Source organism: Oncorhynchus mykiss, chromosome 28 (assembly GCF_013265735.2).
Source record: "Oncorhynchus mykiss isolate Arlee chromosome 28, USDA_OmykA_1.1, whole genome shotgun sequence".
Lineage (NCBI taxonomy): Eukaryota > Metazoa > Chordata > Actinopteri > Salmoniformes > Salmonidae > Oncorhynchus > Oncorhynchus mykiss.
In genome coordinates, this window is record NC_048592.1 from 27,441,217 (window position 1) to 27,455,812 (window position 14,596).

At 46.2% G+C, this 14,596-nt stretch overlaps 1 protein-coding gene across 2 annotated transcripts in view; it reads left to right on the forward strand.

Moving 5' to 3' along the window:
* The window catches only part of LOC110508821 (chromodomain-helicase-DNA-binding protein 7), a 106,341-nt gene extending 93,113 nt beyond the window's left edge, over positions 1–13,228 (forward strand). For both annotated transcript variants that reach the window (XM_036966421.1, XM_036966422.1), the window contains exons 30-38: positions 20–889; positions 1,536–1,693; positions 5,101–5,328; positions 6,498–6,665; positions 7,186–7,416; positions 9,528–9,737; positions 10,026–10,169; positions 10,445–10,549; positions 10,745–13,228. In XM_036966421.1, coding sequence (XP_036822316.1) covers positions 20–889; positions 1,536–1,693; positions 5,101–5,328; positions 6,498–6,665; positions 7,186–7,416; positions 9,528–9,737; positions 10,026–10,169; positions 10,445–10,549; positions 10,745–11,707 — 3,077 coding nt within the window. In that variant the 3' untranslated portion in view covers positions 11,708–13,228. The remainder of the gene's footprint in view (positions 1–19; positions 890–1,535; positions 1,694–5,100; positions 5,329–6,497; positions 6,666–7,185; positions 7,417–9,527; positions 9,738–10,025; positions 10,170–10,444; positions 10,550–10,744) is intronic.
* The last annotated feature ends 1,368 nt before the right edge of the window (positions 13,229–14,596 follow it).

Sequence of the window (14,596 nt, forward strand, 5' to 3'; positions counted from 1 at the left end):
CCTCTGTTCTATCTGGCAGAGCTCCCAGACCCTACCCTGATCATCGACCCCATCACGGAGGAGCGCGCCTCACGCACCCTCTACCGCATTGAGCTGCTGCGTCGCATTCGCGAGCAGGTGCTGCCCAACCCCCTGCTAGGTGAGCGCCTGCGCCTCTGCCAGCCTAGCTCCGACCTGCCCGAGTGGTGGGCCTGCCGCCGGCACGACCACGACCTCCTCCTGGGCGCCTCCAAGCACGGCGTGAGCCGCACTGACTACCACATCCTCAACGACCCTGCGCTGGGCTTCCTGGAGGCCCACAGGAAGTTCACCAAGGGGACATCGGCTGGGGTGCCTCAGCCGCCCCGCGATGGAGCTCTCTCTACTGCTTCTTCCTCTTCCACTGAGCAGGCCACAGCTACTGCTGGTGCTGAGAAATCCTTACCTGTCCAGGAGGAGGAAGAAGGGAAGGAGATGAAAGAGGAAGGTGATGATATTCCATGTACTAAACCTGAGAAACCAGACGAAGGCAAGGAAGAAGAGATGGAGGCGAAGAAGGAAGAGAAGGCCGGGTCTCCCAAGAAGGTGAAGGACGAGAAGGGAGAGGAGGAAGACAGAGAAGAGAAAGTGGAGGTCACCGGCGACGCTGACGGAGAGACTTCCAAGGAGGCCAAACCCGAGAAGGAGTACAAAGCTCCCACTGAGGAGACCAAGGACCAGGACAAAAAGCTGGACTTCCTGGAGAAACCAGAGTCTCCTAAAGCATCAGAAGAGCAGGGAACCAAGAAGGAAGAGAGAGATGAGAAAGAAGGAAGCCTTGCCAAGTCTCCTAAACCAGTGGCTGAGAAAGGGCCCGATGAGGAGAAGATGGAGGAAGACGACAAGTCTGAGAAGTCCTCTCAAGCTGAAGGTAGGTCCTACTCCTAACTCCATTGCTTAAAAAAGTATTTTCACATGGAAAAATGCCATTTTAGGGCAAGTGGTGTTTGAATGCATTTCAACAGTGCGTCTGTAAAAATCTAGACAAACAGTTGGGTCTACTGCTTTATGTTGAAGCCAGCCACAACAGTTAGGGGCAGTGTGTAGTTGGTCTGCTTTAGTTGGGTCTACTGCTTTATGTTGAAGCCAGCCACAACAGTTAGGGGCAGTGTGTAGTTGGTCTGCTTTAGTTGGGTCTACTGCTTTATGTTGAAGCCAGCCACAACAGTTAGGGGCAGTGTGTAGTTGGTCTGCTTTAGTTGGGTCTACTGCTTTATGTTGAAGCCAGCCACAACAGTTAGGGGCAGTGTGTAGTTGGTCTGCTTTAGTTGGGTCTACTGCTTTATGTTGAAGCCAGCCACAACAGTTAGTGGCAGTGTGTAGTTGGTCTGCTTTAGATGGCATTTAGAAAGGACATGGCTGTGTGTTTGTATAATTAGGCTTCTTAGGCTTGCATTGAGGACTTACTGTATGGTTCTCGTAGTATTCTGCTGTATTATTAAGGAAGGACTGTATATGAAGCCATTTGTAGATTCTCCTGTGGCTGGTATTGACAAAGCACTGTTGTTGATTTTCAGCGGGCGCCACCTCAGAGCAGAAGAACTTTGACGAGGAGAGCAACGCCTCACTGAGCACCACAGCCAGAGACGAGACCCGCGACGGGTTCTGCCCCGAGGAAGAGCCCTCTGCCATCCCGGCCCTCCAGGAGAGAACTACCTCATCCTTCTGGCCCAAGGTTGGTAGTAAACGATATACATTCAGTCAGATATACATTCTCATATGTACTAATGTAGTGGTGAATTATATGAATACACAAATGAAAACACCCGTCCATGTTGACCATTGACCCCCAACAATATATACAAATGAATTTTTTTCAACATATGTATTCAACACACGTTGTTGGAACTGTCAGTGGACGTTAGGCGCACACTATATACATTGAGTGTACAAAACATTAAGAACACCTGCTCATTCCGTGACAGACTGATCGGGTGAATTTAGGTGAAAGCTATGATCCCTTATTGATGTCACTTGTTAAATCCACCAATCAGTGTAGATGAAGGGGAGGAGACAGGTTAAAGAAGGATTTTTAAGCCTTGATACAATTGAGACATGGATTGTGTGTGTGACATTGAGGGTGAATTATCAAGACAAAAATTGTGTGTAACTCAATTTTAGGAAGGTGTTCCTAATGTTTGGTGTACATAAAGTACTCCTTGGACAGAGTGTTAAAGGAATACTTCAATATTTTGACATGAAGCCCGTTATCTACTTCCCCAGAGTCAGATGAACTCGTGGGTACCATTTTTATGTCTGTCTGCAGTTTGAAGGAAGTTGCTAACTAGCATTAGCGTAACTGCTAGCATGCCTTGCAATCTCCATAGAGAAACATTGGCAGTAGAATGGCCTTACTGGAGAGCGCAGCAACTTTCAACATGGCACCATCATAGGATGGCACCATCATAGGATGCCACCACCTCAAATGTCTGCCCTGCTAGAGCTACCCCAGTCAACTGTAAGTGCTGTAAGTGCTGTAAGTGCTGTTACTGTAAGTGGAAGCGTCTAGGAGCAACAACGGCTCAGCTGCGAAGTGGTAGGCCACACAACTTCACAGAATGGAACCTCCGAGTGCTGAAGCAATTAGCATGTAAAAATCATCTGTCCTCGGTTGCAACACTCACTACTGCGTTCCAAGCTGCCACTGGAAGCAACGTCAGCACATTAACTGTTCATCGGGAGCTTCATGAAATGGGTTTCCATGGGCGAGCAGCCTCACACAAGCCTAAGATCAACATGTGCAATGTCAAGCGTCAGCTGGAGTGGTGTAAATCTCGCCTCCATTGGACCCTGGAGCAGTGGAAACGCATTCCCTGAAGTGATGAATAATGCATCACCATCTGGAGTGGTGTAAATCTGGCCTCCATTGGACCCTGGAGCAGTGGAAACGCGTTCTCTGAAGTGGTGAATAATGCATCACCATCTGGAGTGGTGTAAATCTCGCCTCCATTGGACCCTGGAGCAGTGGAAACGCGTTCTCTGAAGTGGTGAATAATGCATCACCATCTGGAGTGGTGTAAATCTGGCCTCCATTGGACCCTGGAGCAGTGGAAACGCGTTCCCTGAAGTGATGAATAATGCATCACCATCTGGAGTGGTGTAAATCTCGCCTCCATTGGACCCTGGAGCAGTGGAAACGCGTTCCCTGAAGTGATGAATAATGCATCACCATCTGGAGTGGTGTAAATCTCGCCTCCATTGGACCCTGGAGCAGTGGAAACGCGTTCCCTGAAGTGATGAATAATGCATCACCATCTGGAGTGGTGTAAATCTGGCCTCCATTGGACCCTGGAGCAGTGGAAACGCGTTCTCTGAAGTGGTGAATAATGCATCACCATCTGGAGTGGTGTAAATCTGGCCTCCATTGGACCCTGGAGCAGTGGAAACGCGTTCTCTGAAGTGGTGAATAATGCATCACCATCTGGAGTGGTGTAAATCTGGCCTCCATTGGACCCTGGAGCAGTGGAAACGCGTTCCCTGAAGTGATGAATAATGCATCACCAGCTGGAGTGGTGTAAATCTCGCCTCCATTGGACCCTGGAGCAGTGGAAACGCGTTCCCTGAAGTGGTGAATAATGCATCACCATCTGGAGTGGTGTAAATCTCGCCTCCATTGGACCCTGGAGCAGTGGAAACGCGTTCCCTGAAGTGATGAATAATGCATCACCATCTGGAGTGGTGTAAATCTCGCCTCCATTGGACCCTGGAGCAGTGGAAACGCGTTCTCTGAAGTGGTGAATAATGCATCACCATCTGGAGTGGTGTAAATCTGGCCTCCATTGGACCCTGGAGCAGTGGAAACGCGTTCCCTGAAGTGATGAATAATGCATCACCATCTGGAGTGGTGTAAATCTCGCCTCCATTGGACCCTGGAGCAGTGGAAACGCGTTCCCTGAAGTGATGAATAATGCATCACCATCTGGAGTGGTGTAAATCTGGCCTCCATTGGACCCTGGAGCAGTGGAAACGCGTTCTCTGAAGTGGTGAATAATGCATCACCATCTGGAGTGGTGTAAATCTCGCCTCCATTGGACCCTGGAGCAGTGGAAACGCGTTCTCTGAAGTGGTGAATAATGCATCACCATCTGGAGTGGTGTAAATCTGGCCTCCATTGGACCCTGGAGCAGTGGAAACGCGTTCTCTGAAGTGGTGAATAATGCATCACCATCTGGAGTGGTGTAAATCTCGCCTCCATTGGACCCTGGAGCAGTGGAAACGCGTTCCCTGAAGTGGTGAATAATGCATCACCATCTGGAGTGGTGTAAATCTGGCCTCCATTGGACCCTGGAGCAGTGGAAACGCGTTCTCTGAAGTGGTGAATAATGCATCACCATCTGGCAGTCCGAACAAATCTGGGTTGGGCAGATGCCAGGAGAACAATACCTGCCCCAATGCATAGTGTCAACTGTAAAGTTTGGTGGAGGAGAAATAAAGGTCTGTGGCTGTTCTTCATGGTTCGGGCTAGACCTTTTAGTTCCAGTGAATGAAAATCTTAACGTCACAGCATACAATGACATTCTAGACGATTCCAACTTTATGGTAGGTCTTTTCTTATTTCAGCATGACAGTGCCACCGTGCACAAAGCGAGGTCCATACTGAAATGGTTTGTCGATCAGTGTGGAAGAACTTGACTGGCCTGCACAGAGCCCTGACCTCAACCCCATCAAACACCTTTGGGATGAAATGGAATGCCGACTGCGAGCCAGGCCTAATCGCCCAACATCAGTTCCTGACCTCACTAATGCTCTTGTGGCTGAATGGAAGCAAGTCCCCGCAGCAATGTTCCAACATCTAGTGGAAAGTCTTCCCAGAAGAGTGAAGGCTGTTGTAACAGCAAAGGGGAGACCAACTCCATATTAATATCCATGATTTTGTAATGAGATTTTTGACAAGCAGGTGTCCACCTACTTTTGTCAAACTGCACACAGAGACATAAAATGGTAGCCATGAGTTCCCTTTAAGTTCTGTATTGATATAACAAGCAAAGCCCTGTTCAAGTCAGACATCACTCCATCATGAAAGTACTAGTGGTATTCTATAAAAAACCCTGCTCTAGAATTAATTCTGTCCCCTCCTTCCAGGACCGTGTCATGATCAATCGCATGGACAACATCTGCGATGCGGTCATCAAGGGCAAGTGGCCCGCCAACCGACGCCAGTTCTTCGACTTCCCGGGCCTGTTGCCTGGATACCCCGGCCCCATGACGTCTGAAAGCCCCATGCCGAGGCGGAGCCTGGCCGAACTGTCGATGACCGCTCAGACCAACTTCAGTGGCAGCGAGGACCTCACCCTCTCGCCCCAGGTTAATGTAAGTCGCTAGCTAGGCCCGAAACCGCTAACTGAAGACTATCCCTACCCTCCCAAAGTAGGTTTAGTTTATTCTAACTGCATACTTTATCGAGATATTAATCCTTCAAAATAAATTGATTGAAGTTCATTTATTGATGCAGTCTGTAAATAGATATTCCTTTATTAATCCTAAAAACACTTATTCCTTACATCATTGCAGTTTACTTTCATTGATTAAGTGTTGTTGTGATCACATCTTAATCATCCCTCCCTCTCTTCTTCCCTCCCTCCCTCTCTTCTTCCCTCCCTCCCTCTCTTCTTCCCTCCCTCCCTCTCTTCTTCCCTCCCTCCCTCTCTACTTCTCTCCCTCCCTCTCTTCTTCTCTCCCTCCCTCTCTTCTTCTCTCCCTCCCTCTCTTCTTCTCTCCCTCCCTCTCTTCTTCTCTCCCTCCCTCTCTTCTTCTCTCCCTCCCTCTCTTCTTCTCTCCCTCCCTCTCTTCTTCTCTCCCTCCCTCTCTTCTCCCCTCCCTCTCTTCTCCCCTCCCTCTCTTCTCCCCTCCCTCTCTTCTCCCCCCCTCTCTTCTCCCCTCCCTCTCTTCTCCCCTCCCTCTCTTCTCCCCTCCCTCTCTTCTCCCCTCCCTCTCTTCTTCCCTCCCTCTCTTCTTCCCTCCCTCTCTTCTTCCCTCCCTCTCTTCTTCCCTCCCTCTCTTCTTCCCTCTCTTCCTCCCTCCCTCCCTCTCTTCTTCCCTTCCTCCCTCCCTCCCTCTCTTCTTCCCTCCCTCTCTTCTTCCCTCCCTCTCTTCTTCCCTCCCTCCCTCCCTCTCTTCTTCCCTCCCTCCCTCCCTCTCTTCTTCCCTCCCTCCCTCCCTCTCTTCTTCCCTCCCTCCCTCCCTCTCTTCTTCCCTCCCTCCCTCTCTTTTTCCCTTCCTTCCTCCCTCCCTCTCTTCTTCCCTTCCTCCCTCCCTCCCTCCCTCCCTCTCTTCTTCCCTTCCTCCCTCCCTCCCTCCCTCCCTCTCTTCTTCCCTTCCTCCCTCCCTCCCTCCCTCTCTTCTTCCCTTCCTCCCTCCCTCCCTCCCTCTCTTCTTCCCTTCCTCCCTCCCTCCCTCCCTCTCTTCTTCCCTTCCTCCCTCCCTCTCTTCTTCCCTTCCTCCCTCCCTCCCTCTCTTCTTTCTTCCCTCCCTCTGTATAGGAGGATGCTCTAAGCATATCATTGCCGAAGCAGCGTCGTCGCAGGCGGAGGAAGGTGGAGATAGAGGCGGAGCGTGCGGCCAAGCGCAGGAACCTGATGGATATGGTGGCCCAGCTCAGAGAGTCTCACGCTGCAGAGTCCCAGAGCCAGGCCATGGATCTTACCAAGGCACAGTCTTTAGAATTAGGAATTAATACTACATTCAGAAATGAGAATTATGCTTCACTTTTTACAACTGCATTGTATCATTTTTGAAATTATAGTTTTGGGTCAGGTACCTGATTTTTTAAATATTTTTAATCTCAATGGGATCATGTGCGGCAGGGTAGCCTAGTGGTTAGAGCGTTGGACTGGAAGGTTGCAAGTTCAAACCCCCGAGCTGACAAGGTACAAATCTGTCGTTCTGCCCCTGAACAGGCAGTTAACCCACTGTTCCTAGGCCGTCATTGAAAATAATATTTTTTTCTTAACTGACTTTCCTAGTTAAATAAAGGTTAAATAAAAATGTTATAAAATGTGTATGAGTAAAATGGATCCCATTAAAATAAAATGTATTTATCATAACGTCTATTTATATAAATTAATCAAATATGTAAAGTATTATATTAGTTTCCATTTTTGTTACGGGTATTGTATTTTAGTCTATTCGTTTACTCTAAAAGTTTCCATACTGGTTTATCTTTTCCAGGGTATTCTGCACCAGCACCACAAGTCTTCAGCGCCGTCCCCGGTGAGCTTCTCCAGCAGCATGGTGTCACCTGCTGCCCTCAAGGCACAGATGGAGCTTCTGCAGGCGGCCACACCCTCCAGACACAGGGCCAACTGCTCATTGGCCGAGGCTGACCTGCCCACCAGGAGGAGGCGGGGCCGCAGGAAAAATGTGGAGGGGCTGGAGCTGCTGTTCATGAGAGGAGCCACGGTACAGGACTCATTACTAGAGAAATACATGTTGCGTGAATAACTATAAAGAAAATACACAGATGGATATAGTTTTGAACATTTTTGTAAAATGCCCTGAACATTATACAGATTGGATATTTTTGGCAAACGGCATGCTTTCTCAATTAGGCTAAACTACATTCAAACAAATTTGATAGGAATGAAAACATCAAATTACACTGAAGGAAAATGCAACTGTGAAGTGTTGGTTCCATGTTTCCCGAGCTGAAATAAAATATCCCAGATATGTTCCATAATCACAAAAAGCTGATTTCTCTGTCTCTGTTCACTTCCCTGTTAGTGAGCATTAAATCTTTGCCAAGATAATCCATCCACCTGACAGGTGTGGCATATAAAGAAGCTGATTAAACAGCATGATCATTACACAGGTAAACCTTGTGCTCGGGGACAATAAAAGGCCACTCTAAAATATGCAGTTTTGTCACACAACACAATGCCACAGATGTCCAAAATGTGATGTCCAAAATGTTGAGTGCAATTGGCATGCTGACTGCAGAAATGTCCACCAGAGCTGTTGCCAGAGAATTGAATGTTCATTTATCAACCATAAGCCACCTCCAACGTAGATTTAGAATTTGGCAGTACATCCAACCGGCCTCAACCTCAGACCATTTGTATGGCATCGTGTTGGCGAGCGGTTTTCTGATGTCAAAGTTGTGAACAGAGTGCCTCATGGTGGAGGTGAGGTTATGGGATGGGCAGAAATACCATGACAAGGCCCATTGTGAGGCCAATTGTTTTTAAGGTATCTGTGACCAACAGATGCATATCTGTATTCCCAGTCCATAGATTAGGGTCTAATGAATTTATTTCAATTGACTGATTTCCTTATGAGCTATATAAAATCTTTGAAATAGCTTATGTTGCGTTTATTCTTTTTCAGTATAGATTTGATTTTAAAAAATGTAAAATAAATCACACACATACTCTATGATTTAATTTGACATGGTAGTGAACAGATTCTGATTTAATTTGACATGGTAGTGAACAGATTCTGATTTAATTTGACATGGTAGTGAACAGATTCTGATTTAATTTGACATGGTAGTGAACAGATTCTGATTTAATTTGACATGGTAGTGAACAGATTCTGATTTAATTTGACATGGTAGTGAACAGATTCTGATTTAATTTTACATGGTAGTGAACAGATTCTGATTTAATTTGACATGGTAGTGAACAGATTCTGATTTAATTTGACATGGTAGTGAACAGATTCTGATTTAATTTGACATGGTAGTGAACAGATTCTGATTTAATTTGACATGGTAGTGAACAGATTCTGATTTAATTTGACATGGTAGTGAACAGATTCTGATTTAATTTGACATGGTAGTGAACAGATTCTGATTTAATTTGACATGGTAGTGAACAGATTCTGATTTAATTTGACATGGTAGTGAACAGATTCTGATTTAATTTGACATGGTAGTGAACAGATTCTGATTTAATTTGACATGGTAGTGAACAGATTCTGATTTAATTTGACATGGTAGTGAACAGATTCTGATTTAATTTGACATGGTAGTGAACAGATTCTGATTTAATTTGACATGGTAGTGAACAGATTCTGATTTAATTTGACATGGTAGTGAACAGATTCTGATTTAATTTGACATGGTAGTGAACAGATTCTGATTTAATTTGACATGGTAGTGAACAGATTCTGATTTAATTTTACATGGTAGTGAACAGATTCTGATTTAATTTTACATGGTAGTGAACAGATTCTGATTTAATTTGACATGGTAGTGAACAGATTCTGATTTAATTTTACATGGTAGTGAACAGATTATGATTTAATTTGACATGGTAGTGAACAGATTCTGATTTAATTTGACATGGTAGTGAACAGATTCTGATTTAATTTGACATGGTAGTGAACAGATTCTGATTTAATTTTACATGGTAGTGAACAGATTCTGATTTAATTTGACATGGTAGTGAACAGATTATGATTTAATTTGACATGGTAGTGAACAGATTATGATTTAATTTGACATGGTAGTGACCAGATTATGATTTAATTTTACATGGTAGTGAACAGTTTCTCCTGCCTTCCCGCAACAGGAGGATTCAGAGAGGACCAAAGCTTCAGTGGAGGGGTTGCAGATGCCCCCACGTTCCCACCACCACAACATTCCCAGCACCTCCGCCCGTGTCCCCTCTGTCAGCGCTATGGAGGACAGGGAGGCTGGTACCCCCTCTAACAAAGACCTGAGTGACTGGCTCAGACAGCACCCCACATACACCATGGACATGCCTACTGCGTACACACCAGTATGTACTAGACTTTTTTTGTATACAATATTTATCAGATTTCCCTATCCAGTGGAACTATCCATTCATGTGGAATATGACTTTCCCCTTACCTTCAACCCCCTGTTCCCTTTCCTAAATCAAATCTTACCACAACCCTTTCAGTGATTCAACTATGGTTACAAAATATAACATTTAGCTATTCCATTTTGTAACGTTTGTAGTATACTAAAAAGTATAAAAAAATCTCATGTCTGGTCCTGTCATGGTTCCTAAACCCTGTCCCTTCTCCCATCTGCCTCACTGTAGAAGAGTGAGGAGACTCTCCTCTCCTCCCAGTTCCCCAAACCCAAGCAAAAGAGACACCGCTGCCGGAACCCCAACAAGATCGACATCAACACGCTCACCGGAGAAGAGAGGGTTCCCGTGGTCAACCGGAGAAATGGAAGAAAGGTATGGGCTCATTTCGGTACAGAAAGGTTTGGGCTCATTTCGGTACAGAAAGGTTTGGGCTCATTTCGGTACAGAAAGGTTTGGGCTCATTTCGGTACAGAAAGGTTTGGGCTCATTTCGGTACAGAAAGGTTTGGGCTCATTTCGGTACAAATCAATTTTCACAAATGCATTGGTCGCTGTGTAGCAACAGTTTCAAAGACCTAATTTGCCTTTTCATAGCAGAACTGAATGTATTGGTAGCTTATGAACCATTTTGTTCCATTTCTTTCCCAGATGGGTGGAGCCATGGCCCCTCCCATGAAGGATCTTCCCAGATGGCTCCTGGAGAACTCAGATTTTGCCGTCGCTCCAGACTGGACTGACATTGTCAAGCAATCGGTGAGTCATTTGTCCTCCTGTTTAGCCATCAAATTATTCCAATCAGCACTTGTTTTATATTTTGACTATCTGATGGAATTGCAACAAGCAGTTTGAACTCTGATGTTTGAATAGAAATTGATGCCTAATCGCTAAATTATCATTGACTGCCATGAGTGTAATGTCAAACTAACTGGTCTCCTCTCCCTTCCTTAGGGCTTCCTCCCTGAGGCCATGTTCGACCGTCTCCTAACTGGGCCCTTGGTGCGTGAGGAGGGCGTCCGTCGTCGGGGAAGACGTCCCAAATCGGAGATCGCCAAGGCAACAGCGGCTGCATCCTCTGGGGGCCTTAACCCCCTGCTGATAAACAGCCTGTTTGGAGGCATGGACCTCACCAGCTTGCAGGGCCTACAGAGCCTCCAGAGTCTGCAGCTGCAGCTCATGGGCTTCCCCGGCATGGGGGGGGCTGACGCTAAACACGCCTCGGCCATGCTGCCTCTCATGCTGCCTGGCATGGCTGGTATGGGCGTTCTGCCCAACATGTTTGGCCTGGGAGGCCTGTTCGCAAGCAACCTGGCTGCAGCCTCCCCTGCTGCAGCCTCCAATGGCACCAACAACGAGGACGATTCGGACGAGACATCGAAGAGAGACGCCAGGGAGGGTGGAGAAGAGCAGGATGAGGAGAAAGACGACACTGGGGAGGAAGAAGAGTCGAGCAAGGCTATTGGGGAGGCTGCGGCTCTGAATGTGGCTGCTGCCGCTACGGCCTCCTCCGGCATGTCGGCTAACTCCATGGCCTTCAATCCCTTCCTGCTCTCCACCATGGCCCCGGGGCTCTTTTCCCCCTACATGTTCCTGCCCCCTGGCCTGGGAGGTCTCACCCTGCCTGGCTTCCCCCCCACTGCCCTGACCGACCTGCAGAGTGCCATGGCTGGAGCCATGGGGGTTGCCTCTGGAGCTCAGGGCCAGGAGAAGGAGCCCAACCAGGTTGCCCTGGACTGCCCTGCTGCCGCTATCGCAGACCCAGAGACTGCTGATGACAGTGACTCAGCTGAGAGCCTGGAGAAGACTGCAGAGTCGTCTGCGCTAGAAGATGAGACCTCCGCATTGGCAGGGGAAGCCGACTCACCGGAAGACCTGGAGGAAGGAGAGGATGCCCTTGAAGAGGAAGAGAAGTGACTGAATCTAACTGGCCTTTGACCCCCCCCCCCCCCCCCCCCACCAACTTGATATCCAAACATATGAATTAGTTTTTTCTTTTGTTTTCATTGTTTTTGTTTCTTTCACAGGTAAACATTTAAATCAGGGAGAGCATATGTAGCTAAAAGGCTCTTAATGTATTGTTAATGGCATAGTCAGGGAAAAAGCTAACTGAAGTAGAGTTTTGCGGATGTTTTAAGGGTGTTATTTTTGGTCTTTGTTCACTGAACGGTGCATTCTAGATGAAATGGGAAATTTCCTCAAATATTATTATAGGAATTAATCGTTCCAATAGTGCTATGCTGCTTTTCTGGTTCATTTATTATGAAATATTTCTGTGGATATTGTGACAGTATGTAGCATCTCGTATCTCTCCAGTGGCGTACAATTTAACGGCATTAAGCGTCTGTCTATATGCTGCTGATGAATAGGATCATGGGTAATTTAGATTTTGCTGTTGTTCTGCTTTTAAGAGCAGGATGAAGTTCTCACAAATCAGATGGCCTAATAATCTGACTGTTCCCAGTCCCTCACTGACGATCACACACACACACACGTCTACACCCACACACACCCGACTGTCTATTCCTGTAGTCTTACACTCTAACAATCCAACCTGACTGTTTCCAGTCTCTCACTGATAATCACACACACGTCTACACCCACACACACACCCGACTGTCTATTCCTGTAGTCTTACACTCTAACAATCCAACCTGACGGTCCTACCGTCACCCTCCAACCGTTCCTCTCCCATTACCCTTCTCAGTACCTGTTTTCTGTCTACTATTAACACCCATATTGTCTGACTCTTCCAAGTCACACCGGTTATAGAAACAGTTTTCCAGTTTCACAGCGACCGATGGCCCCGAGTCTGACACTGACAAAACCGAGCGGAGGAGAGTCGTCTCTCCCACAACGCGGAGGGAGACAGCAATAACCCAAGGCAGCTTTTGAATGTTTCAAACATCGCTCTCCCATTTAAACACAACTACAAGTGTTGGTGAAAAAGAGAAACCAAATTGCATACAAAGGATGACATTAAAACGTTCTGCAAGCAATTCGTCTCACTATTCCTGATGATGCACTGGTGTAAGAGTAAAATAATCAGGTACCTTTTCTCTTTGGATGGACTTTTTGTTTCTTTTAGCCACCAAGCTGAACAGCATTACCTCAATTCTAACTAGCCTTGAAGTTTACAGACATATGTTGTAAATGGTTTTTTTTGTGTCTGTTATTTTTTTGGAACATCGTATGATGAACTGTTATGACGCTTTTAATAAAAGTGAATGATGATATTCGCCTAGGAAACCAAACCCAGAGTGCTTGTTGTGACTGTTTTGGAATTAGATGTTAAATGTAGATGTCTATTTTGAGTGTTAAATGACGTTGGTTGATTCATGGTGGTGATATTGTCAGAAAGCAGCAGAAAATGAAGTAAATACCCCAGAATCTGAAAATAAAGGGTTTCTAAGTGCAGATGGACCACTTTACGCCAAATGTGTTCATTGCCTCTGTCTATTACAAATATCCACTGCCGATTCAATAAAATCAACTACATTCACTTAAGAATCACATGTCAGACATTTAATTTCATAGCAAAATAATTGTCTGCACATGTTGTAATTTTGCAATTCACTAGAACAGCGACACCATCCATCTACCCTAAGAAAGAAGGGGACAGTTACCTAGAGATGTAGACGTTGGCTGATTGTCAGCTCTCCTCTCACCTGATCAGAAGGTCTTTATAGGTGAAAGCAATCTCATACAACCCTAATTAGTCCTCTTATCTTTATAGTCATGAGAAGGAGCCAATTATGGATGTAATGAGGCCATTTGAGAATTTGACCGCAGTCATTGAGTCCTAAGGGTCATGAACTTGGGTTCTTACTGGGGCATATGCCTCATGATAGTCTTTCAACAGATGCATGCAAGAATTTTGCTTGGACTGTCTCTGAGTGGGGAGGGGTAAACTCTGTTTCATCAGCTGTTCAATATGATAACTGCAGGAAGAACATCATTTTGACTGCACTGGGCCTTTGAACATATTTGGCCCATGCAGGAATCAAATCTAAGATTTGTGCTCCAAACACCATGCTCCAACCAACTGGGCCATCGGAGTCACCATATGCTGCCTGGTGGCTGTCGGTCTGGTAACTCGGGCAGTTGTCATAAATGGCAGCTTTCCCAATGGACCTACTGATATGACACATACTGACAGGAGGGGCAGACGAGGCAGCCCGTGTGGTGGGGAGTTGGAGACCCTGTGTGTGTGTTTACTCTAGCGGATGGAGAGGAGACTGGATGGGCGACTGGTTTTCCCCTGACAGACGTCTCTCATAATCGCGCTCTCTCGATGAAGTGGGTCGTGAAATACATTGTTCTCCTGTGCTTTCCCAGCATTCATTGTGTCTGGGAAGCTTTCCGTGATAGACAGGGACACTTGAAAAGGAAAAATAATTAAAAAATCGAATAAAATTGTCTTTGTCACATGCTTCGAAGCCAACAAGTGTACACTAACAGTGATATGCTTACTTAAGGGTCCTTTTCCAACAATGCAGAGTTAAAGATGAAAAAAAGGAAATAGTGACATAAATACAGAGTGAATAAATTACGAGTAAAAATGACATGCCTATGTACCAGAGGTGTGGACTCGAGTCACAAACATGATGACTTGCAACTCAACTTTGACTTTAACACCAATGACTCGTGACTTATCTTGGACTGATTTGATCAATCATTCAAATGTATTTATAAAGCCCTTTTTACATCAGCTGATGTCACAAAGTGCTGTACAGAAACCCAGCCTAAAACCCCAAACAGCAAACAATGCAGGTGTAGAAGCACGGTGGCTAGGAAAAACTCCCT